Below are 26,529 nucleotides of genomic sequence, written 5' to 3' on the forward strand. Positions count from 1 at the left end.
CCCAAGCACCTGGCCACTCTGCCCTCTCCATCATCTGCCCACCCTCTCCCAAGCACCTGGCCACTCTGCCCTCTCCATCATCTGCCCACCCTCTCCCAAGCACCTGGCCACTCTGCCCTCTGCTTTCTCAATGCAAAATATACTATCACCCACCTCATATGCTGGTCATGTGGGTGAAACCCAACAAGCAGCTGTAACATACATTCCCCTTCCCCACTGGATCATGGTTAACACGGAATATGCACACACACGCATGCACACACACTCATGTTCACACACAAGTGTCCTGAAGTGAGGACCAAAATCCCTCAACCACAAAGGGGCTCCCAACCTCTGAATTAAGCTGCCTTGGGAAATCTCCTTAAAATGCAATGTAACAAATGCACTGCAACCCACTGACGGCCACGCTGTTGCACACATGCAGATGTTGCACTTTATTTTTCCCCTTCTGAATTTATTAAAACATTCGGTTGGTAAGAGCCACTCAGTCTCACCACAAAACACCCTTTCTCCCTATTCCCTATCCTCCCACGTAGAACGCTTAGACAGCTACTGCTGTGGTGTTTTGCAAGTTGGCCTTAACGTGCGACTCCTTTTCAGCCACAGTACTGAAGACTTCCTGGGCACCTCTGACACCCGCAAGTGTCCCTAGTTCCTTCTGTTATCGCATGCCTCCTGCTAATCCCCCTTGTCAGGGCTGCAGTGGACATGGGCTACTGCCAGGCGTTTCTGGATGGAGAGCTTCACCTCTCCAACTCTCACGAGGCTCGAGGAGCTTCCCAGCCCCTGTTTCAACCCCTGAAGCCTCAGGTCTGACCGCAGGAGCTGGACCACCAGGAGGAGGGAACAAGCGCCAAGCCTCAGTTCTGCTCTGGGACTTCTTAATACTGAGCTGGAGAAAACCAGGGCCTGAACTTTTGGGCCTCAGAGCTCCAAGTAAAATAAAGAACCTGGATTAAAAGTCACCACTTCTTATGAGGAAACTGAGGCCTAGATTGTAAGCTCTTAGAGCAGTTACATTTATTCCTGACCCTTAAGTGCTTTTCTAAATTCTGAGATGCTGTGCTATCTATGTGTAACCTGGTAGCTCCCTGGAACTCTGGGTACTTGTGTGACAGCTGAGACTCAGAGCTGGAGTTCTGCAACTCTGAGAGTCAGAATATACAGCAACGGCCAAAGAAGCCGAGAAAGAGATCAGGATTCAATGAGAGATAAGATCAAAGCTGATCTGGTTGGGACTAAGGTAAATCAGAATACAGGGTAAAGGATGGCAGTGTTTGTGTTTTAGAACTTCACCTTCTGTATGAGACCAAAGGAAGAGAGGTTTATTTTGTCCAAAACGTAAATTTTCTGTAGCATAAGATCTAACTCAACCTGTCTGACCAATATATTCAGTTAAACAATCTAAACATATTGTTCTAGTTTGCTAGCTGCTGGAATGCAACACACCAGAGATGGATTGGTTTTCAATAAAAGGGGATTTATTTAGTTAACATATAGTTCTTCAAAGGAAAGGTAGCTAACTTTCAACTGAGGTTCTTTTCTTACATGGGAAGGCACAGGGTGATCTCTGCTGGCCTTTTCTCCAGGCCTCTGGGTTCCAACAACCTTCCCTGGGACGATTCCTTTCTGCAGCTCCAAAGGCCTGGGTTGAGCTGTGAGTGCTAAGTTGAGGTATGCTGAGCTGCTTGGGCTGTGCTACGTTGAGCTCTCTCATTTACGTTGAGCTCTCTCATTTAAGCTTCCAGCCAATTAAATCAAACATCTTTCATTGCAGCAGGCACGCCTTCTAGCTGACTACAGATGTAATCAACAACAGATAAGGTTCACATGCCATTGGCTTATGTCCATAGCAATAGAACTAGGCACCTTCACCTGGCCAAGTTAACACCTGAATCTAACTACCACACATATGAAGCTCAGTTTTGGGAACAAAATCTTGCAATTTTGTACAGTTTAATACCTGGATACATTCCATAGTATGTTGGGCAGATAATTAAAAAGTATTGGCAATGTTCCTTGAGGGACTGCAGAAAAAATATGGAACTATTAAACTTTCCCACTGGGGAAACACCTGATACTGTCTCAAACATTAGGAGCTCCCAAGTCAACAGACTAAGATCTTGATCTTGAGGCCTGCTCTTATGAAACTTTTATCTATGATGGAAAAACTACGCCTACCTATAATGCCTAAGCGTCACTTCTAGAGAACCTCTTTTGTTGCTCAGATGTAGTCTCTCTCTCTCTAAGCCCAGTGGTGCAAGTAAAATCATTACCCTCCCTCCTTCATGGGACATGACTCCCAGGGTGAAAGTCTCCCTGACAACATAGGACATAACTCCCAGGGGTGAGCCTGGCCCTGGCACTGTGGGATCAACAATGCCTTCTGAATCAGAAGGGGGAAAGGAAACGTAACAAAATTAGGTATCAGTGCCAAAGAGATTTCAAATAGAGTTGAAATTCGAACTCTATTCTGGAGGCTCCTCTTATCTTACGCAAGCTTCAGCTAGATACTATTAATTGTCATGCCAAGGGGCATGTTCTCATCGGCCTCACACTCCCAGCCCCATCAGCCATGCAAAGGGCCTTGGATTCATGTGTGCACACACAGCCTGGCCCCATGTCCGGTCCCCCCTGCCCCTCACATTCCCAGCCCCTGGGGTGGGCATTCTGGGGAAGAGGCTGAGCAAGCCCTGGGAGAGGGTTCAAGGAGGCCTGGGCAGAAAATTCTGGGGCTCTGATGATCTGGAACATGGTTCGACATGGGGAGGCTGTGTTAACAATAAGCCCAGAGTCACTTACTTTGCTGGTGCCACTGAACTCTAGGATGTCCAGCTACCAAACCCACGGCAGTGTTCCAGGCAGATTGCAGGGGAAAATATACTGGAAACATGAGAAACCCACCATCCAGCTGGCGACGGCAGTGGAGATGGCAGGAGAGGGCAGAAGGGGGCTTTGCCATGGGCCAACCCAAGCTGAAAGACTGCATAGAGCTGCTGTGGGCAAGTCTCAGCTTATTTCTTCAACAGTAAACGGTGCAGGATGGCACTGGCTTTGCAGGGTCATATGTTTTAAAAATAACAGGTGTCAAGCATATTATGGGGCTCACTGTGTTTTGGGAGTGGGAGAGCTAAGCGCTGATGGGCTCAGAAATGATGAAAAACTGGGGAGGGGGAAGGTGTCTTGGTAGGCGAGTTCTGTAGTAGACACTATGGAAACAAAATGCAAATACAGGAGAAAACACACCCTTTGGGCCATTTTCTAAGGCTTGAAACATACACAATGCAGAGAAAACCCCAAAACCTAAAAGAATTTATAATCCCAAACCAGAAGCTAATAAAAGTAACAGTACCATTAAAAATTCTAAATGCCACAGGTGTCTGGAACTAGGCTATTCTTCTAATTAAAATATATATATATTCTAATCTACATGCAAATGATCCATTTGACAGACAAACAAAAAGCCTACAGGGAGAGCAACCTGTTCAAGTCAGAGCTAGAAGGAAAGACCAATCTGGGGACAGAGTGGCATTACAGGTTCCCACCGGCTCTGTCTCCCAAGTTCCCACTGGTAGAAGAAGTCAAAAGTCTTCAAAACTCACACCTGGAAGAAGAGAAGTGGTGGGTGTGTAACTGGTCTCTTCTCCTAGAGACCCCTGAGCCGCACCACCAGCCCTCTGTGCTCCAGGGGGATAGGGCCCAAAAGGCGCCTGGTCCCAGCACACGCCCTCCCACTGCCAGAATCCACCGGGCTCTCCGCGGGAGGGGGGGGGTTGGACCTTGGACCTTGGACCTGGCGACAAGTGTGGCAGGAGGACCAAGGGGTGCGATGCAGGGTCCGTGGGGCTGGGAGTTGAGGGAGACCCCTCTCCACTGCTGCACAGCCTGTCCGGTCCGATCTGCAGCTGGTTCGCAGTGTTTCTCCTCCACCCTTTCTCCGTGCCCTCTACTCCCTGAAGCAAGCTGTCTGCACAGAGCAGACGACAGCTGGGAAACCAGTTCTCGGTGGACGGGGGCAGGGCCTGGCGCGCGACATGCCCAGGAAGCTGGCCGAGGCACGGGCGCCTGGCTTTCCCAGCGCCACCCCAAAGCCCATCCTGCTCTCCGCAGAGCGGGCAGCTATAAAACTCCCCCTGAGAATACTCAGGACAAAGAGGCAGAGCGGTGGGCACAAAGGGGGTGCTGGAAGGACGCGACCTCCTCAGAAATACAACAAGGATTCTCTATTTTGCACGGAAGCTTGGCAGACAGAAAATTTTCTGCGGTGACTTTGTCAAAGCCTTGACCCCAGCCAGTGGCCACTGGGATCGGCACCTAACCAGCTGCATCTTTTAAGGACAAACAGATGCATTTACTGATGACAAACAAGCATGCCTGCATCAGCTGGCAGAAAGAACAGGCCCTGACGAGGTCAGGGTGGTCTAGTGCGACAGGCCCAGTTAAAATGCATTTGGTTATAAAGAATAGAAAACTCAACTCTGGGTGCTGAAATGAAAAAAATGCATTAGCTTGCAAAACCAGAAGTCCAGGGCTGTGGTTCTGTATCCTCCCCTCCACCCAAGACACTAGGCACTGTCTGGGGACATTTGGGATTCTGGTTACCCCTGGGGAAGGGGTGGTGTGCTGACATCTAATGGACAGAGCCAAGGATGCCACTCAGCATCCCCAGGCTATAATGAGGCCCCCTGGCATCGGACGTCCACAGCACCCGGGCCGGCAACGCTGGGGCCGAGAGGGCAGTCCCACATTTGGTTAACGCCAGGCCTCAATGGCATGCTACAGGGACTCGACCTTTCTCGTGCTTCTATGTTGCCAACGGTCATGGTGTCAGCCGGCTGCAGCAGGTTCAGGCAGCGGTGACGCCTCACTCAGCTACCTGGAGGAGCCAAAAACTAAAAAAATCAAAGTATGTGTTCCTTTCACGTTTCTCTGTATTAGAGGAAATCCTTCCAGAAGCTGGCCAGCGGCCTTCCCGTCTCACCTCATTGGTCACAGTTGGCACATTTATCTCTGCCAAGGAAAACAAAATGACTAGGGTCAAGTCACAGATTAAAAACATTTCCACTGGGGCTGGGAGTTGGGAGGAGGGGCCGCCCTGGAGCCCACTGCCACCTCATCCCTAAATGTGACTGGGGTTCTTTGGGGCAGAAAGAAGAGGACAACCAACACATCTGCCCCCCAAATTAGCGCAAACCTGAGCATGAACTCCTCGCTCCAAGCTCGGGGATCCTGCATCTGACAGCATCCACATTAGCACATCTTCCAACATATCTACTTCCCACCTGTATCTCAGGTGCCAGGAAACGCTGGGTTAAGGACAGGCAGCACCAAAAGCACGCAGGTAAAATGTAAGGCAAATGTTGTTGCTTGAAAAGAAGCAATCCATCACTTTATAAATTGACCCGAGAATGAAAGGACATTTGTTTCTTGCTATATAAAGATGCAGGTATCACAGTTAGAAACTTAGGGACAAAATGATCCTTAAGACAAGCAATACGAAGGAGGCTGCAGGGTTGAGGTAACGGTGAAATACTAGTGGTCTTCCTACTAAAATCTGCGTGCGCCACATGGACTCTACCACCCCAGCATGGCCTCCTTCTTCTGTGCTAAGGGTGGTGGCCAGGCCGTCGCTTGAGCCCAGCCAGGGGATCCTTTTCTCAGCCTCCCGTGAAGATATGGGTGGAAGTAATACGTGCCATTAAGGTGGGGCCTGCAAAAACCTCGCCATGCTCCCCCCTCCCTGTGGGATGGAATCGCAAGGACCAGAATGACGATTACAGAGGCAGAGCCTGGCTTGAGGCACCGGAATGGCGAGGTGGAAGGGAGCCGCCCAGAACACCCACCCTGAACTGAGCCGTGAAAAATAAACTTCAGTCTCATGGAGGCATGAAATGTTTAGATCTCTTTGTTATAGCAGCTTACATTACCATCTATTGATACACAGAGAGTGTCACTGTTATTTAACACTGTTCAAGAAAATGTTGGCAAAATACAGGGAGAAAACACAAATTCGGCCTGTCTACCTGACGACCTCAAAACAATCTGCTGTAAAAACAAAAATAAATTCACTGTGAGAGCCAGCTTCCAAATGCCACGAACTGACAGTGTTCTCCACCCCACCTACCAGTTAAAACATGCAATGGAAAATCACCCCATCCACAATAGCAAAAACGTGTAAAAAACACCTCAATTATCTAAGAAATAAGAAGGACTTGTGGCCCTGCCAGACAAATATATTTTAAAGTACAGATATATTTTAAAGGCTGGGGTTCTAATACCCTTACAGATGGATTTGTGGAACCAAATTAAGTCTAGACATAGACCCATGTGTCTACAGGTTTAACTGTATGCCCACAGACAGAGCAACTGCACCTCAAGCAATTTATCTAGAGAAAGACAGTTGTATGCAAAAAGATGTTCATTACGGCATTATTTAGAATTGTGAAAAACTAGAAATAAAACAAGCCCAATAATAAAGGGCTTCTAGATCTTTTCTACTCAGTTACAAATCCCCTTTTTCTTACTTTACATACACACTAACACAAGATCGAGAGGTCTACACATAAACTGTTCATCTTGTCTTTTTTGCCCCCTTATTTTATCATGATTTTTTACATTAGTAACTATAGATTTACTTTATTTTAATGGCTGCATTTGCCAGTAAACTGTTGTTAACATGTCTTATGTCAACAATCTCCTATGATGGTGGCCACTTCCAATTTTTGCTATTTCATTAAAAAAAAGGAGTGAACATTCTTAGAGTTATCCTGGTGTCATATTTCTATAGATTTAAAATAAATTCACAGTGGTCATGTACTAACTCTCTAATTATCAGTCAGAGGGGAAATGCAAATTAAAGCCCCAGTAAGATACTTTTACTACACTCCCATTAAACTGATGAAATTAAAAAGACCAACCATACCAAGTGTTGACAAGGATATGGAGGAACTGGAACTCTCACATGCTATTGGCAAGAATGCAAAATGACACGACTACTTTGGAGAATAGTTTGGCAGTTTCTTACAAGGTCAAACATATACCTACTAGAAGCAACTCAAATACCCATCAACAGGGAAACAGACAAAATTGTGGGAAACCCATACAATGATGAATCCTACTCAGCAGTAAAAAAGGAATGAGCTATCAGCACACATTGCAACTTGAATGACTCTCACAATAGTTTTGCTGGATGAAAGACGCCAGATCCTTCTCTCCCCCCAAAACTACGTAATTTATATAAAAGTTTAGAAAATGCAAACTAATCTACAGTGACAGAGAGAAGATCAGTTATTTCCAGGAAAGTGGGTAGAGAGGGGAAGGAGAGAGGAATTACAAAAGGGCACGAGGAAACTTCTTGGCCTGGCAAACACATCCATTATCTCAACTGTGGCATTGGTTCCACAGTTGCATATTTATGTCAAACTCATCATCGGTTGTATACTTTAAGTATGTATGGCTTAAGAATGCCAATAGGCCACTTTTCCAAAAGGAAAAGACTATTTGAAAAAGATAAGGAATGGCTGGATTTGGCTAAATATAAGCTTAAATGCTAGTGCATGTGCTCAAACAATTGTCTTTCTTGAAAAACAGCCAAGTTTAACATATTTCCTTCCTTCACCAAGACCTGACACGAACTTCCTGGCTTCATAACTTTCCTGACACAATTTATAAAACGATAGTGAATTGCAAGCCCTTCTCCTTCTTCATGAACTCTATTCTGCTAGGTGAGCTTTGTCATTAGAGTACCTGAAGAATAATCCATACGTCCAAACCTGGGCTATTTCTACACCTGAACTAGATCCGAAAGAAAAGGCAGCAATGATATTCCTTTACCCAAACATGAAATAAATCGACTATCCTAGCTATGCATTACTGGAGAACATATCAGACACCTCTCAGCAAAGAGAAATGTCCTTTTCAAAAGGGCCATCTTGATCTTCTGGTATTCAGTGAATCCAGGGCTAGGAGAGGAAGGGAAGTGATTGCAACATGGGCACAGTTTCCTTTTGGGTAATGAAAATGTTCCTGAACTACTGGGGATGATCACATAACACTGGGTGGTGCTTCACACAGTGGGTGCTTCAAGAATCCTGAACTAGCAATGCCCTTGGCAATTCTAAGAAACTTCTGGAAAACAAGAGGCAGCCCGTGAAGCAATAATGTCACCTGGACTCCAACACATCACCTTCCAAGAGAACAATGGCAGGACAGTGACAAAGAGCTGAAAAGCCTTTGCCACACACGAGGGATGGGAATCCGACCTGACATTCTACTGGCTGCATCTTCTGAGTTCTGGAGCCAAGGAAAATGAGAGCCACTGCCAGCAACAAATGGATCTGTTCTTGCCACTCCTCAACAAAGGCATGGAGTCTTCCATACTTAAAAGGGAAGACAATAAGCAGTTGTCAACGGCATCCTTTTCATTTGGACTCTTCTCAGAAGGAAGCTGCCAATGTGACAACTTCCTCCTTCAAGGTTATAGTTGATGATGTCATCAAAAGGCTTTTGGGCAACTGCTAAAATAACTGATCAAAAATGAGTTACCATCCTCTATTAAGAGGCCCTAAAATTTCAATGATAAGATGAAGCATGGCATTGTGTGGATGGGGAGCTGCATTTCATAACTCAGGAGCCTGAGGCCGACACAGGCTCCCAGGCCTATCTGAGGTCATCCAGCCAGTCAGTCCAGCCTGGGAGGGGTCAGAAGTGGTGATTTAAACTGGGGCCGTGGTGGTGAATCTCAGCCAAGGGAGGAAAAGGGAGGAAAGGAAGACAGAAGAGACCTTCACAAACAAGCACATGGGAAAGCCTAACCCGGAGGGATGAAACCCCCCAAAAGGCACCCCACAACGGTTCTCCCCAACAAAGGAGATGGTTCAGTGCTAGCGAAGTGCCTAGCTGTAGCGGCATGTGTCATCTGAAAGGCCACCTTGAGTGATCACACATTCCAGGCTCAGAACTATGGTATAAGACACACAAGAAGCGAAGCTGTCAACAAAGCTCCTGGGCAGTACTAAAAAGATTAAGCAGGACCTTTTTACTTCTGCTTGCTCTTATTTTCCCTAGGGCCTGTGGTGATGACCGTGTAGGCTTCTAACAGAAATGAATTTCTTCAAAAAGTTGGTATATGGAGAGAGAGTCTACACTTCACAGTCAGATCCCAACTAAAGAGGATTTAGCTGAACAAAAATAATGATACTTAACAAAAATTAAGGAGCTGATTAGCGCTGGGGAAAAATCAGGATCCTGTTTAGACTCAGAGATTGAGAGGTAGAGTGGTATTGGACCTGATCTGTAAAGACTAGGTGTTTATCAGGTCTCTGCGCTTCCAGCCCGTGCTCTCCCCACACCACGCCGACACTAATTCTGGAAACCACCATAAGCAGGCTCTACTTTAAACTCTGGAAGCTGAACCGCATAGCATCACTTAAGACCCTGCATCTCCCTTGCTATTTACTACTATCATGGCCTGTCTCCTGGCCTATTTGCGGAACAAGAGAGATCAACTAAAAGCAAAATAAGGGCCATTAGGACATTTTTTAAAAAAGGAAATTTAATTCACAATAGCCAAAAGGTGGAAGCAATCCAAGTATCCATGAACTGATAAATGGATAAACAAAATGTGGTATATACATACAATGGAATAGCATTCAGCAGTGAAAAGGAACAAAGATGTGATACACATGACAACATGGATGAACCGTGGAGACATCGTGTTGACTGAAATAAGTCAGACACAAAAGGACAAATATTATATGATTCCATTTACATGAAATATCCAGAAATCAATGGAGACAAAAAAACAGACTGATAGCTGCCAAGGGCTAGGAGAGGAAGGGAAGTGATTGCACAATGGGCACAGCTTCCTTTTGGGTAATGAAAACGTTCCTGAACTACTGGGGATGATCACATAACACTGGGAATGTGCTAAATGTCACTAATGGCAAATTTTATGTTTTGTGCATTTTACCACGATGAAAAAAAAAGAAAGACAAACGCTTTAGTGGTAAGACGTTCAAGTCCACAGAGTTTACTTATTTCTACTGTTTCTGTAATCAAAGCTGGAAACCATGCTTGCAAAGGCCATTGGGTTGATAAAGACTCAAAAAGTATTTTAATGGTAAATTAGCTTTAAAAATTCAATGAACGATGATGGCTTCAAGTCTCAGATAAACTATTAAGCAAAAATCATCATATTCATTTTGATATAGCTAAAAACCATAAAAGACAGAATTTTCCCTGTGGTGGCTTGAAGGTGTATATACCCCAGAGAAACATATTCCTAAATTTCCTCCATTCCTGCAGGTGTGAACCCATTGGAAGTAGCCTTCCGATGAGGCTCCTTCAGTTAAGAGGGTGTAGTGCTGAAGTCCCTGAAACTGGAGAGCTGCGTTCCAGTAGCCCTGTTTCTTGAAGATGATTGCATGACAGAGCTTTTGTAACATGACTGTGTGATTGTCAAAACCTTGTGTCTGATGCTCCTTTTATCTACGGTATGGACAGATGAGTAAAACATATGGATTAAAAATAAAAAAATAATAGGGGGAACAAAGGTTAAAATAAATTGAGTAGATAGAAATACTGGTGGTCAATGAGAAAGAGGGCTAAGGGGCATGGTATGGATGAGTTTTTTCTTTTTTCTTTTTCTGGAGTGATGCAAATGTTCTAAGAAATGATCATGGTGATGAATATACAACTATGTGATGATATTGTGGGTCACCAAGTATATACCAAGAACGGAATGTTCATATGTTAAGAATGTTCGTGTTTCTATGTTGTTATGTTTTGTCAATTAAAAAGAATAATAAGTGGAATGAAATTATTACAGAGAGAGAAAGCCACAGGATGCAATAGGCCTCACACGGACAGAACCTCGAGCAGAAGAGAGAGACAGGAGATGTGCCTTGTGCACTGCCATGTGATAGCAGAGCCACAGCCCACCAGCAGCCAGCCCCAGAATCACCGTCTTCCGGAAGAAGGCATTCCCTTGATGATCCCTTGACCTGGACTTCCTTTAGGCTTAAAACTGTGAGCTAATAAATTCCCCTTGTTTAAGCTGAACCATTGCACTGGTGTTTGTTTCAACAGCCTAGGAAAAGAAAATAATTTCTAACTCAGAAAAGTGCTAAAACTGATGCTGAACATTTAGCAAGTTTTAAAACTGACACAATTAAATCTGTCTATAATTTGACAAACCAAGACTTTTCAGGGCTTGCTTCTCTCAGTTGTACAAAAAGGTGGACCGGGCGGGCCACGGTGGCTCAGCAGGTAAGAATGCTCGCCTGCCAAGTCCAAGGACCCGGGTTCGATTCCCGGTGCCTGCCCATGTTAAAAAAAAAAAAAGAGGTAGACCTAGGTGAGCCTTCCATCCCAAGTCTGCCATTTACATTTTATAACCTGCAGTTATAAATAACGTAAGCCATAATTAGAAAGCATCTTGACAGAGTCCCTCTTTCTTCTACACATTGTTTATGTTTGCAAAGGACCTTTACAAATTCTTCTTTAATTAACTCACGGAATTTTTATGTGTATGGATGCAGCCAAGAAATCCAACCACTCTATCAGAGAATCTTGAGAAAATTCCTTATTCCCATCACCTCCGCCAGGTACCCGTGAAGGTGGAAGTTGAGGGTCATCGCTAACACAGGTAGAACACGCTTCCTCCCAGCGCCCCACGCCCTCCGCGTTAAGTGATTCTCATCTCAGTATCCATGCTGGGCCCACTTCCACTCCAGCCTGGAGTCAATCCCCTCGAGGAAGCCCGAAGGATTCTTTTAAAAGGAAAGACAGTGTTCACCTTGCCTACAGCCCTCCAACTGCCTACCCTTCCCTCGGAGCAAAATCCTGTGACCTGACCCCGCTGCCACCTCCTATCACTCCCTCCCTGGCTTGCTCCAGGCCGGCCAACCTGTCTCCTGACCGCGCCCGGGACACAGGCCCACCCAGCCTCCGAGGGCTCCTGGCCATGCCCTCTCTCCATCCAGGCCTCTGCTCAGATGCCACATGATCAGCAATAACGTTGCATTATCTGTCCAAAATATCACCCCATCTGCCTTGCTCACTACCCTCCTCTCTGGTTTATTTTTCTTCTTAGCATTCAGCAGCTGACATTACATATTTATTTGTTGTATGTGTCCCACCAACAAAGCGTCCTGGCTCATGTGTTCAGTGCTGCCTCCCCGGTGTATCTTGGTTCCATTGCTTAATGGTGATGTGCCAATATGAAATTTGAGAAGTTGCTTCACCTTCACTGGTAAAACGGGGCAAAAATCATACCCATCTCATTTGAGTATCCAAGACAGAGCCCCTGAGCCCTGTTTTAGTCCACTAAAGCTGCAGAAATGCAGATACTGTAAAATGGGCTGGCTTTTACAATGGGGATTTAGTAACTTACAAGTGCACAGTTCTGAGGCTGTGAAAATATTCAATCAAGGCATAAATGGGCGATGCTTTCTCCCCAAAGATCTTGGGCTCCTATGTCACATGGCCAGGCACGTGGTGATGTCCACTGATCTCTCCCTTCTCTCCTGGGCTTCACTGCTTTCAGCTTCTTGCTTTAGAGGCTTCCTCTTTGTTTCCATGTCCTTCTCTCTCAGCTTCTGTGCATTTCTCTGAATTTCATCCTTTTATAAAGGGTTCCAGGAGGAGAATTAAGACTCAACATCCTAATCGAAAAGTCTCACTCACAATAGGGTGACACCCACAGGAATAGATTAGCTGTTAACAACATGATCTTCTGGGGTCCATTCAGTTTCAAACTACCAGAGACCCTTTCCCCTTTTGCAGACCACACACGTAATGACACGAGCAGGGCTGGAAGCCCTCCTCAAGAGCTCAACTTTGGGGGCAGGCAGCTTCTGCATTTGAGCCTTCCCTCTATCACTCATTGGCTGTGACTCTGGACAAGTTGCTTAAACTGAGACCAATTTCAAGCAGCTATGTTCTAAGTATTATGCAATGATGCCTGCCGGGTCCTCAGCCCACGGTGAGCTCTCTGAGTGTCAGCTGTCCTTACGGGAAGGGCCCAGATGGGGAAGGAAGTTTGGCCCTTGCTCTACCAGCCCTGTAAATTGTTCCAGGGGCTGCCCCCACCCACGGCCATGTCACAGCAGCCAAGAATGAGAAGCACCAGTGAAAAGGGGAGACGGAGCTGGGATTTCAAGGAATTGAGCAACGCTCATAATGAAGAGTTGTCTTTTTACACTTTTATCCAATCTAGTACTGCAAGAGGATTTCTATTAGTGAGCAAACCTTTTGGGAGAAAAGGACAGGTGTAGGGAACTGAGCCGTGATGCATTACTGCACGTTGGAAGGGAAGGAACGAAAAAGAAAGAACCACTTGGCACTACTGTCAACAGCCGGTCGTGCAGGAGTGGCTCAGTGTCAGCGGGAAGTGGCAGGACTCCCGCAGGGAGGGTGACACCCACGGGCCGGAGTCAAATTCCCAGGACAGAAAGGGCTGTGCACAGGTCGCCAGTGTCCTCGCAGGCTCAGCAGCTGCTCACTGCTGTGTCTATTTGTGACTGGCTTTACCCACACCTAGGGGGGTCACTCTTTGTGTTCTCCACATTATTAGGGCAAGATATAAAAATTATGGCAGCAGAAGACTGTCTTCGGGGTTCAGCCAGCTAGATGCTGTCCTGCCATCCCTGGCAGGTGTACAGCAGCCGCGGTGACTCACAGCTCTGTCCTGGGGTCCGGGGGGATGTAGGATCGGGGAGCAGAGTCGCGGTCCCCCTGGGGCACCTGGAGCACGTTCACAGGGCTGTGCTTACGGCTTAACGTCTACATCTTGGTTTCCTCATCTGAAAACCGGGGATGACTGTGGCACCTCTCTCCCAGGGGTGCTTTGAGCACCAAGTCAGTCAGTTTACAGAAAATCCTTAAATCCATGCCAGCAGGTAAGTGTAAGCTAGAATAAACATCTGTGGATTGAGTGGATGAGGCTGCATTACTGCTCCACTATCTACTATGAGGAAAGCAGAGCACAGGGAGATTAAGTCGTAGCCCAGGTCCCCGCGGCAGGCCTGGGGTTTACACCCAGCATCCCGGAGCTCCTGGCTCTGCTGAGCCTGGGATTTCTTATATTGCACCCCAAATTCCACTTCGGATGGATCTGAAAACAAACTCTTCGCTAACAATTTGGTACTCCTCTTTGAGAAGAGACCAGTGATAACTCAGGGAGCTGCTGTCCAAAACGGAGCTTCTCGAGTGCATAACTGAGCCAGTGACATTCACCCTGATCTACCCCTTCTCCAAATTTCATTCCAGGCAAGGAAGGGTGCTGCTAGAACAGCTTTCAGTGCTGGGGCCTCCGTGACAACCCTCGGGTTCTAATTCCTCCCTGCTTCTATGACCTCCGCCCTGCTGACCCAGGGTCACTGCCCAAGGCTGTATTTGACACAGGCCAATACAAGCCCTCCCTGAAACCCCTCCGCCCCAGCTTCCAGCATTCCCTGCACCCCTCCTTCTCCTCTTCCTTGGTTCACACCGCCTCACCTCCACCCTTTGCAGATTCTTGTGCAGGCTCCCACCTTCTCTTGATCCCTTTTTTGGTGGGAACCCCAGGCCTCCGCCCCTGGATCCCTCTCCCTGATCTTTCAAGGCCATCTCTGGCTGGTGATGCCACAGTATCGGGCTCCTCTCCAGCCCTATAATCCCAACCTCATATACAACTGCCCAGGGACGTCACACCGGGACAGCTACCAGACACTCAATTCGACCCCTGCCCACCCCATGGAGACAGCTCCTGTGCAGTCTCCCATTTCCTGAGCCAAAAATGGGAGTCAGGCTTCACTCCTCTTCTCTTCTACCCCACCTCGGATCCATGAGCAAATCCTGTTAGTTACACCTTCAAAATGGGTTCAGAATCCAACCACATCTCAGCCGCCACTGGCTCACCTTGATGACTACAAGAGCCTCCTAGTGGGTCGGCTTCCACCTTGCCACTCCCTTGCTGAGTCCTCACGCAGCAGAGCAGCCAGAAGTGAAGCTAAAGGGAAGCCCGCCAGGCCTCTCCTCTGCTCGGCTTCCCCCAGGGGCCCCCAACTGACTCAGCACCCAGCTTTAAAGGCCCTACGTGATCAAATGGCCTCCCCAGGCCCTCCCCCTCGCTGGGGCACACCAGAGCCTCTACAGCGTGGCCAGACGGCACCTTCATGCCCTGGAACCCCACTTTCTCCCGCACCGTCCCCCAACATTCACCATCACCCCTCTCCCCTCTTGACTATCCTCCATGAAACGTTCTGCTACCCACCGACCTGTGCAAGACCTTTTACTGCCTGTCTCCTCTGACCCCACCAGAATGTGGGTAGGGTCCCGTTAGCTTTGTTCTTGCCATACCCAGCCTCCTGGAACATTCTGTGGGCCTCAAACAGCTGCTGAAATGAATGAATGGCCCATGCTTCAAATGCTCTTCAAAGAGATGCTCAATTCCACCCAGCATACTGCCTTTTAAAAGGCAGGTTAAAATGACTGAGTATTTTTAGAGAGCTTTTCCAAACAGGGAGGCAAAGCCTGTGTTACAGAAAACTTCCCTGCTCAAGAATCTTATTTACCAAGTTTGTCATTTAACCTAGTTCAAAAATGTATGCCATTTTTTTTTCTATTGACATAAGGTTCTTTTTTAAAAAAATTATTTATTAATTAAAAAAATTAAGAACAAACAAAAACATTAACATATCATTCCATTCTACATATATAATCAGTAATTCTCAATATCATCACATAGTTGTATATTCATCATTTCTTAGAACATTTGCATCAATTCAGAAAAAGAAATAAAAAGACAACAGAAAAAGAAATAAAATGATAACAGAAAAAAAAAGATTATACATACCATACCCCTTACCCCGCGCTCTCATTGATCACTAGCATTTCAAACTAAATTTATTTTAACATTTGTTCCCTCTATTATTCATTTTTATTCCACATGTTTTACTGGTCTGTTGACAAGGTAGATAAAAGGAGCATCAGACATAAGGTTTTCACAATCACACAGTCACACTGTGAAAGCTATATCATTATTCAATCATCATCAAGAAACATGGCTTCTGGAACACAGCTCTATATTTTCAGTGTATGCCATTTTTATCCTTTTGAAGGCTAAGTGCTAAGACAGCAAAGCACCCAGAACTCAAATGTGCCTGGATCCCACTCCATTATTGCTTTGCCCTTTCCCCCACAAAAAGTAACCTGGCTTCTTGAAGTCAGTGAATGCCACCTTTAGATTAGAGCCAGACTACAACGGAATCCTCCAACTCTGATTTCCTGTTGCAGGGTCAGGCCTCAGAAGTACACACTCGTGCACCCTGGCCAGTGCCTGGCCGTGCCACTTGCAGCTGGTGACGGACCAAGCAGTTTCCCAGCCCGTATCTGTAATAATTACCCATCTCCTGAGCCGAACAAGTGTCCGCTGGTGCTGAGAAGTGCTTTCCACTGGGCTGGGCTCACTCAGCCCCCATCCTTGCGGGATAAATGGAGAAGTTCCTGTTCTTCAGCGAGATGTATGAGCACTCCCAGGGGAGTTGAAAGCTACAGAGCTGGGCACCTTCCAGCTTCCACCTGGCACTCATGACTCCAAGCCAGGCAGTGACTACAGACACAGCCTCTCCGTGCCCAGCTATCTTTTCCCACCTGACATGCCGGCCATCTGAGCACTTCATCCTCCTTCTGAGCGGGACGGGAAAACACAGGGACCCCATGTACACCTAACTCCCTATAGCCAGAGTCCAAGAACCACCAGAGAAAGAAGACAAGGCCAGGCTCACATTTTCCCAGGCTTCCAGTCTTCCTGGCCTTAACCCACTATCTTGCCTCCAAATCCTGCACACACTACAGACGCACACAAGCAACTTTTGGCAGATTTCAAAATTTATTTCATCCTTGATTTTTCTAGATGCCTACACACAGCTTTCGGCAGATATCAATATTTTTTCATCTTTTTATTCTAGAAGTTACCAATGTGTGGTAAAATGGTTAAAAAGTAGACCAATGGAGGGAAAGTAGTAAAAATCCCAGATAATACATAGAGAACTATTAACCTTCAAACCAGTGATTTGAAAATTTTCAATTTTACCTTGTTTAAATAATCATAAACTATGTTGAGAAAAAGACTTCAGCTATTTCATCAACTCCACTACAAGTCTTTTCTTTTTCTCAGACAAGAAATGCTAAAAGGGCAAATATACACAGAGAGGTTGATAGCGGGAAACTAGGTGATGCAATTATGGGTATTTCTCTTATCTGTATTTTCCAACTGCCATAATGAGCATGAATTACACGTATAATAAAAAGTCAACTGGGTCCCCACCTTCATGTAATCTAAGTAATGAACGCCCCACCTACCTTGTTGAGCTTGCCAAGCGAAGATATGAGATCTGCCCATTCGCTCGAGGACTCAAAATTTCTCAGAGCCTTTTCAATCACTGAAGAGTAATTTCGGTACCTGTAATCATTTAACAGTTCTTGCTCTTCTGGATCCATCTTACATTCTTGCAGCAGAGTTGGTATCTAAAAGCAAATCAAAAACAAACAAATGAATGAACTATTCAAGGAGATATAGTTGCCTAAAGGTGAAAGATATGTCCACAAAACGACTGTCCACACACTTACTTAACAATCCAAATTAAACATCTGGCAAGGTCCCTATGTCAGGCACAGTGGGAGATAAGAGGGAACAGTTCCTGCCTTTGTGGATTCCGAGGAATACACGTGGACAGGACAGAAAGAGGTAAAAATGCTGGGGCTTTACTTAATTGACAAAATTAATTTGAAGAGTGAAACTCAACACACTAACTAAATACTCAGCTGGTGACTCTGCATGCAGACAACCCCTCCCACCTTAGGGGATTTATAAAAGTAGGAAGAAAAGTCAGTCATTCTGTTCCTCACTTGAACAGTCTATTTAGCAGTTCAATCTTCTATAGTTCGATTGGGATAAAGGATTGGAAATATTCCACAAGAAAATCAAGTGGAAAAAAACTAAAGGTTAAACAAATAAGGATGTAAAGGTGAAGTGTATGATGGTGGCATTGTCAGAAAGCTGCCACTGGCCTGCTCAGGTACTCAGCTCCATCACCTGGGACCAGGCTCCAGCACTTGGGACTATGCTCCAGCACCCAGGACTAGACTCCAGCACCTGATACTAGGCTCTAGCACCCAGTACTAAACTCTATCCCCCAGGACTAGGCTCTATCACCCGGGACTAGGCTCCATCACCTGCTAGCCCTGGATAGGTATTGCCCTTGCAATTTTATGCCTTAACAGGAGTACACGGTCTTGACAAGGATGTGTTACATGAAAGTCCAAACAGTCATAAGTGTCTTTATCTTACCCTTATATGTCCTTTGGTGGATCTTTTATTTTTTCTAGGGCTGAGCCATTACAAATGAAGCTGTTATAAAGAGGAGACAGAAACCATCTCATTCCAACTCTGACAACCTACCATTGCCTTGCCTTTTATTTTTATCCCCAATATCATAAAAAAAAAAACATGAAATGCTAGACTTATTTTTTTAAAACCCATCATTTATGTTATTGAATACACTTGCATGCTTATTTTGAGCTTTTTTTATTCTTTCACTTTTAAAAAATCTGAAGTTCAACTTATCAGCCTATTCATACAAGTTACAAATACTCCACAGGATACAGAAATGTCCAATGATTCCCTTGATCTGTCACCAAATTCCACACTTTATATCTTCTTAAAATCAATGGCCTGTGAACCCTCAAACTTGGGGTTTGTTCACATGAAACTTATCCCCACAAAGGATAGGCTAAGCCTACTTAAAATTAGGCCTACGAGTCACCCCCAGAGAACCTCTTTTGTTGCTCAGATGTGGCCTCTCTCTCTCTCAGCCAACACAATGAGCAAACTCACTGCCCTCCCCCTCTCTACGTGGGATGTGACTCTCAGGGTGTAAACCTTCCTGACAATGTGGGACAGAAGTCCTAGAATGAGCTGGGACTCAGCACCAAGGGATTGAGAAAGCTTCTCGACTGAAAGGGGGAAGAGAGAAATGAGACAAAATAAAGTGTCAGTGGCTGAGAGATTTCAAATAGAGTCAAGAGGTTATCCTGGAGGTTATTCTTATGCATTATACAGATAACCCCTTTTCAGTTTAAGGTGTATTCGAGAGGCTGGAGGGAAGTGCCTGAAACCGCAGAGCTGTGTTCTGGTAGGCATGTTTCTTTAAGCTGATCGTATAATGATATAGCTTTCACAAAGTGACCGTATGATTGTGAAAACCTTGCTCTGATGCTCCTTTTATCTACGGTATGGACAGACGAGTAAAAAATATGGATTAGAAATAAATAAATAATGGGGGGAACAAATGTTAAAATAAATTGGATAAAGGGAAATACTAGTGGTCAATGAGTGGGGGTAAAGGGGTATGGTATGTACGAGTTTTTTCTTTGTTTCTTTTTCTGGAGGGATGTAAATGTTCTGAGGAATGATCATGGTGATGAATACACAACTATGTGATGATGATGTTGTGAGCCACTGATTGCACACCAAGTATGGAATGTTCATACATTAAGAATGTTCACATTGTATGTTGATCGATTTCATTAATAAAAATTTAAAAAAAAATTAATGGCCGGGGGTTCTGACTTGCTTCCCTTCTTTAGGCTTTGTCTGATCAAGTTCTATATAAAGTGTGTGGCGGATGCTTACCCGGAGTTTCGCATCTCCTTTTTCATCCTAAAATTGTTTGGTCCCCAGCCTCCCTTGCACTTAAGCTCTGGCCAATGACATCTAGGTAGAACCGGTGGGTGTGGGTTCTAGGAAAGCTGTTTGAAGTGGGGGCAGATTCCCCTGGCATGGGCCTCTTGCCTTTCTTCCTTCCCCTTCTTCTTGAAATGAAGGTTTAATGTTGGAGATGAAACCACCTCTTGCAACCACCAGGAAACATGCACGAGGCCAAAGTCACATGTGCTGAGCACAGCTGAGTGGACAGAGGCAGCTGGACACCCATTAGCATTACAAAGGCAACGGGCCTCGCTGGACAATGGCTCTGGACTTTATAGATTTTCCTCAGATACCAGCCGATTTGTTTAAGCCACGGTTCACTCAGGATTTCTGTTACAACCAAACACAGTCCTGACTGACATACGAGGCTGAACGGCGTGTTTGAATAGTACTGCTAATGGTATCAAGAGGAACATGCAGCCATGTGAGATGATTAAATGACGGCCGAGTACACTGCCTTTTCTTTGCTAACCAAGTTGCATTTGGTCAATCAAATATGGTAGATTGAAGAAACCGAACTGTAAGTACAAAAACACAAGTAGCCCGAATCTTTCATTCATCGGCAGGGCAAAGTTGTAAGACTCCTGTGAAATCTTCTTCATGTCCGGTCACTCCTAACCCATTTCAACTTTCTCTTCAAGGCCAGGCCAGTCTACCAGTGCCCAGCACAGGGACCGCTTGCATTTAATCATTGTACCTTTCATCAGGAGCAGAAGGCAGAGCAGTTCTGCTCCTCCAAACAGCCTCCTCTCAGCCCACGCGCACTCCTGACCCCTTGGCCCTGAGCTGCTCTTCCACCAGCCTTTTGGCCGCCTCTTCCCCTTAGCAAGCTCAACCTCCGCACAGCTGCCAAATGTGGGTATTCTCCGGCACCAAGCCTTGGGGCCTGTTTCTTTCTCTTTATCCTCAGCAGCTTTCCATTCCTGTGACTGCAAAACGCCATCTTTATGCTACTGGCCTGCAGTTTTATACTGCCCACCCAAAGGTTTCGACTAATGGGAATACAAACTTGACATTTCAACCTGGCTGGGGCGTGGCCACTGCCAACGTGGTGTGTCCAAAAACGAAACTCTTACTTTTCTCATACCTTTACTTGGCACAATAGACGAACTGCTATCACTCATTACCATTCTTTTCTGAAATATTTTCCAAGTGTCAAGGCTATCACACATGCTGTGCTCCTCTGCAAAAATTGAGTGTTCTATATACCGACAAAAACGTGGTCTATCCGTAGAATGGAATACTAGTCGGTAATAAATAGGAACTGAGTTCTGATACAGGCTACGACATGGGAAAACCTTGAAAATACTATGGTCAGTGAAAGAAACCAGCCACAAAAGACCACACGTTATATGACTCTATTTATAGGAAATGTCCAGAAGGGACAAATCTATACAGACAGTGTAGGGTAGTGGTTCTCTGAGGATGGAAACGGGCACTGATGGCATATGGGTCCAAGGCATCTTTCTGGAGCAACAGAAATGTGCTAAGATTGGGTAGTGGTGATGGCTGAATGGCTCTGTAAATTTCTAAATATCATTGACTTGTATGTGTAAAAGAGTGAATTTTGTGGTATTAAATTATATATAGCTCAATAAAGCTGTTTAAAAAGTTACACTCTCAACTCCATCCTTTCAGCACACTCCTTCTCCAGCCTCCCTATCCCCCAGAAAACAGCCCCAGGGTCCACTAGACCTCTCCTTTGATGTCGCCTTGGCCTCTGCCTTCTTTTCCCTCACCATGCTCAACCCAGTCCTGCTGCTTTCTCCACCAAACCATCTGTTGACTCGGCAGCTCTCCGTCCCCATGCCACCACTTGGCACAAGCTGCTTTCTCCTGCAGGTGTACAGAGCCCTCTCAAGGGCTCACTCTTGCTCTCTTTCCATCTCCAGTCGATTTTCACACAGCTCTTCAAGAAATCCTCTTAACGCACAAAGTAAAGCACACCATTCCCACGGTTAAAGCTCCTCCCCCTAAACGCAACCATCAATCCCACAAGGGGCCCCCGACCTCTTTCCTCTCTGGACGCTGGACTTCTGCCGAAGCCCTCAGCCTCATGCCACTCCTGAGCCTTTGCATGTGTATGAACCTCTGCAAAAATATACTGTTCTACACATACACACCCACAGAATAAGGCTGCCCACTCTTTCCTGGGCAGGTCTTCTAGTGAAAAAATATTCTTCACACTCGGTGAAACTATTTCTCTTAAGAAAACAATGGTAATGATGATGGCACTGTTTATCTTGCCCAGAAAAGACGTAAGAAAAAGTTGGAATACCCACACAAGCCACAACATTTTTTTTTTCCAGGAAATGTACAGATTTGAAATCCTGGATCTCTGAGCCGCTGTTCCACTTAGCCTGTTCACCTCATATAGAGGCTAATTGCTGGGGAGAGGAACGTGGATAGGATAGGACTCTGCTTTTCAAGGAGCTCAGCGGCTAATTAGGAAGGGAATCTCTAGATATGTCATCTCCATTTAATGAGGCACCCACAGTGATGGGGGTGATATTGACAAGAGGAAAGGAAAGGAACCGGGAAGCCCAACTGTGGCTGAGTCCTCCAATTTCATAGGCGTGAGAGGCTGGTCAATAGCCAGAAAGCCATCACAACCATGTGTTATTTAGGAGGTGAGTAACCCGGGGCCCCACTGGTCATGGGAAGGAAGGTGTGACCCAGGGAAGAGCAGGTATCTGGAGCAGCTCAACCGATGGTGGGCTATATAAAGAAAAATACTACTGTGCCAACTAAAAACACAGGTAGGACATTTGGAAATGGTCATTCAAGCAAGCTCCTTCCTATCCTCCCCTACAAATCTGGAGCACTGAATATTGCGCTACTAAGCAATCCTTCTGCATTAAAATGTATAAACCCATCCTCTCATGCAATTGCACAAGAGTCCTGTGAGATAAGACAGTTATTACCAACCCCAAGAGGATATCGGGAACCCAGGTTTCCAGTTCACCTCGGAGAAGTGTCACCGGCCCCCACTATGCTGTGTTATCAGAAAAATTACTGCATCAGCCCTTTAATAGTGCTCTTGACAATGAGCCTGCAAACCATCCTGGATACCGTTTAACAGCCTCGTTAAACAGCCTAAGACAACTAGATAAACAAAGGCTTCCTCTTACAAACAAGTGTATCCGACTAACATATCCACCTTAAAATCGAAAACGTCAGCACCAAATCTCTCACTTCATGCATTCATTTCTTAGAAATTCAAGTTGAAGTGATCTGAAAGAAGTTCACTGTAAAAGTGCTTACATGAAGAAACATTTCTGAGTTAGGTAAAAACGAGGACAGAGCGAAAAATGATGAACAGGCCCCCTCCAAAGAGCAAGGCCATTTGCCAGTAGAAAATGAACGATCCTTAGTCTGGAGTACAGAAACACTCACAACCAATTGGCTCAATCAACCCCAGGACACATTATTTTGAATTTAGCCTTTCCAAGTGGTAACAAATTGAAGGGGAAAAAAGAAGACACCCCACGGTAGTAGGCTGCTGTGTGTATGTGTGTGAGACGGACGGGGAGTGTGGATGGGGTTCCCCATCACCTTATAAAAAAAAATCCTACAAAGATTTTCCCAAGTGCCAGGCAGCTGTTCTGAGGCTAGGGAAACACCTGAGGGTAAGAGTCTCCGCACTTGGAGACGCTGCAGGGCCATGGATGCTCGAGGCAGCCGGGAATCCTGCAAAACGCAGGGGCCAGGCGGGCAGGGCGCGCGCACTGCGGCTCCGATCCCTTCTGCGGACCGCCCGGGAGCTTCGGGGCTTTCCCTTAACAGAAAAGCGCCCAGTTTTTAAAGGTCTCTGTCCCTAGCCCTCCTCCCGGACCAGGACCGCACAAGCAAACAAAGGCGCAGCTCGGTCGCCGCCGGCGGGCAGAGGAGGGGCTGGGTCGGCCGTGACCCGCCTGACCTCCACCTGCCGGACCTCCGAGGCCGTGCCGGGCGGGCGAGGGCGTGCCCGCACATCCTCCGCCGAGGGCTCCGGCCACTGGGACCCCGGGGTAACCCGGGAGGCGGTCCCCGGCCTGCCGAGCACCTCCCGGGGGTCTCAGCCGCAGCCCGTGGCCGCCGCCCGCCCGTCCGCCCCTGCACTGCAGCAGCGCGCCGCGGGCCGCGGGAGCCACCCGCATCCGGAACCAACCCCCGGCGCCGCCCGGAACCTCCGCTCCCGGACCCGCGGGGAGGAGACGCTCGGCTGCCCCGGGTCAGACCTACCGACGCTGGCAGCTGCCCTGCTTGGCGGGCGCGCCCACATGCGGCGCGGAGGAGCGGGTCGCGCCACGGCGGGAGAGCCGGGAGCCTCTGCGACGCGGCCCGGAGCCGGGACAGCGAAGGAAGCGCCGCGCCGGGCCCTGCCCAGCCCAGCCCAACCCAGCCCAGCCGCCGCGGCTCCCAGCCGCCGCGGCTCCCAGGGGCGGGGCCGGAGGCGGGAGGCGGGTCTTGACCGGTGGGGCGGGGTCTGAGGGCGGGGACTTGGGGCTGGGGGTTGGGCCCGGAGGCGGGACGTCAAAGTGCCGGGTTGGGGTGGGAGGCGGGCCCTGGAGGCGGGGCCTCGGCTCGCGGGGCGGGTCCGGAAGGCGGGGTCTCGGTGCGCTGGATGGAGGAGGGAAGCAGATTGTTGAAACGCGAGGGCGGGGGCGGAGCCGGAAGGCGGGTTCTCGGTGTGCGGGGCGGGGAGGAGGCGTGTCCTCGACCCGGGGGGCGGGGACTAGAGGCGGATCCTTGGGGGCCAGAGCGGGGCTAGGAGGCGGGGCCTCAGTCACGGGGGCGGAGACATCCGCCTGCTTCCTGGCCTTGTTTGTCGCTCTCGGAGCAGCTGTCTAACGCGCAGGTGGAGGGGGCTGTTCCGGGGAAGCCCGGCACAGGTGGGCGGGTGACGTCCAGCCCTCAGATGGGGCTCCCCGACACCCCTGATTGAAAGAGGACTTCGGTCGGTGAATGAGCGGGTCCGATGGGGTCGGCTCTTGCTTTGGCCCTGGGAGGCGCTTTGCAGATGAGGAGAAGCACGGGGCCCAGGAACGAACGTACCTAGTACACCCAGCGTCTTGGGGAGAGGCGGAACGAACCCCTCCATACTCGCTTGGGTAGCGGAAGCCTCGGAGACCCTGGTTGAGGTGCACCCGCCCCCACAGCCTCACCACACCTTTCCGACCCTGCAGGCAGAGGCTGTGAGGTTATTTCTTTCTGGAATGAACTCGTTCTGTGGCCTCTGGCTCAGAAAGGAGAACAGGTCAGCCCTAAAAAGCACTAATTTTACAGATAAACCCAACCCCCTTCCTCTTACCCTCAGGAGCCTTCGGACCTCGGACAGTCCAGACCCACCGAGCTTGGCAGGGCGATGTGCACCTGAGGCCACGGGAGTCCAGGCAGAGCTCAGCTGAGCGTCTGCCCAGTCTTCGTTGCCCAGCTGGAGTTCCCAGCCAATCAAAGCAGTGTCACCTGTTAATTAAGGTTGTAATTTCTGTAGCTCTCTGCCAATTTACCCCTGGCAGTCCCTTAGGAACCATCAGATATGGTCGGGCTTCCAGGCCAGACAATCCGTGAAGGGGAAAGAGGGGGTGTCCACTAACACTTTGAAATTGTATGGGGAAAAAAAGCATTTTTCTGGAGAAAGGATATGCGCCAAGGCTAAGATTATTTTTATAATGTGGTCCACTGGCTCTCTCACTAGGCCGGGCAGCTGATTTCATCCCCATTGGGCAAATACCAAGTGCCCCATATGTAAATCCTAAAATGGTTGATTTTAAGAATGGTCTTAAAACAGAAGTAAAGGAAAACTGAAGAACTGAGTCACATTTGGCAGGAAAAATAAAAGAATTTCTTGAACATCGATTTTCTAATGCAGATATGATAAATCTATTTTTGCAGAATCACAGGTGGTAAACAGGTGAGTTTTTTGTTTTGTTTCTTTTTTTAGGTTTTCAAATCATAAAAAATCCACAGAACTAAATTAATGGGGATGAAAGAACTTCCTATACCCCACCATTTTATAAAAGAGAAGAAGAAAACCAATCTATTTATGTGAGAACCACCGTATTAGGATTCTCTCAGGAAACAGAACTACAAGAGATATGTAAATATTAAGAGATGTTTTATAGAAATTGGCTCACATGATTGTGGGGATGGACAAGTCTCAATTCTGTAGGGTGGGACAAGCCACAGCTGGGAACTCCAATGAGGTTTTTGATGAATTCCTGGAAAAAGCTGGCTGGCTGAATTAGAGATGGAAATTCTCTCTTCTGGCTGCTGAAATCATCACTCTTTTTAAAGCCTCCAGCTTATTGCATTAGACTTTTCTCGTGGTTGAAGGCAATCTCCTCAGTTAATTGTGGATATAATCAGCCATACATACAATTAATTTACTGCTGATTTAAATCCATGAAATATCCTCATGTAACCTCATGTTGACCAAACAACTGGACACCATCACCTGGCCAAGCTGACATGTGAACTTAACTACCACTGTTCACCCCTTGTCATTTGGCATCCATACACATCTCCTTAAACCATACTTAATCTCTAAATAAAAACAATAACGGTCATATTTCACCTAACAATATTCAACTCTCTTGCATACAACCAGAAACACTTAACTTTCCCCAGAATAGGATGCAAGTTCTTGGGCAATATTCACTAGTAAACTTGATTTAAGATAACTTAAATACTATGACATGAAGTTAATCCAAAGAATGTCATATGAAAAGGGGATATGATAGGGAAGAAAATGAAGATATTACACACACACACACACACACACAAGCATACTC

General features: G+C 47.0%; 1 protein-coding gene across 4 annotated transcripts in view; it reads right to left on the reverse strand.

Moving 5' to 3' along the window:
* DOP1B (DOP1 leucine zipper like protein B) overlaps positions 1-25,134 on the reverse strand; it is a 130,790-nt gene extending 105,656 nt beyond the window's left edge. For 2 of the 4 annotated variants that reach the window (XM_077119111.1, XM_077119109.1), the window contains exons 1-2: positions 23,978-24,132; positions 17,347-17,511 (exon numbers count right to left, since the gene is read on the reverse strand). In XM_077119111.1, the coding sequence (XP_076975226.1) occupies positions 17,347-17,484 (138 nt within the window). In that variant the 5' untranslated portion in view covers positions 17,485-17,511; positions 23,978-24,132. Of the gene's footprint in view, positions 1-12,394; positions 13,971-17,346; positions 17,512-23,977; positions 24,133-25,046 lie in introns of those variants that run through there. The other 2 variants (XM_077119110.1, XM_077119112.1) reach the window with 2 other exon arrangements.
* Positions 25,135-26,529: the final 1,395 nt, after the last annotated feature.

This window comes from Tamandua tetradactyla, chromosome 10 (assembly GCF_023851605.1).
Source record: "Tamandua tetradactyla isolate mTamTet1 chromosome 10, mTamTet1.pri, whole genome shotgun sequence".
NCBI classification, from domain to species: domain Eukaryota; kingdom Metazoa; phylum Chordata; class Mammalia; order Pilosa; family Myrmecophagidae; genus Tamandua; species Tamandua tetradactyla.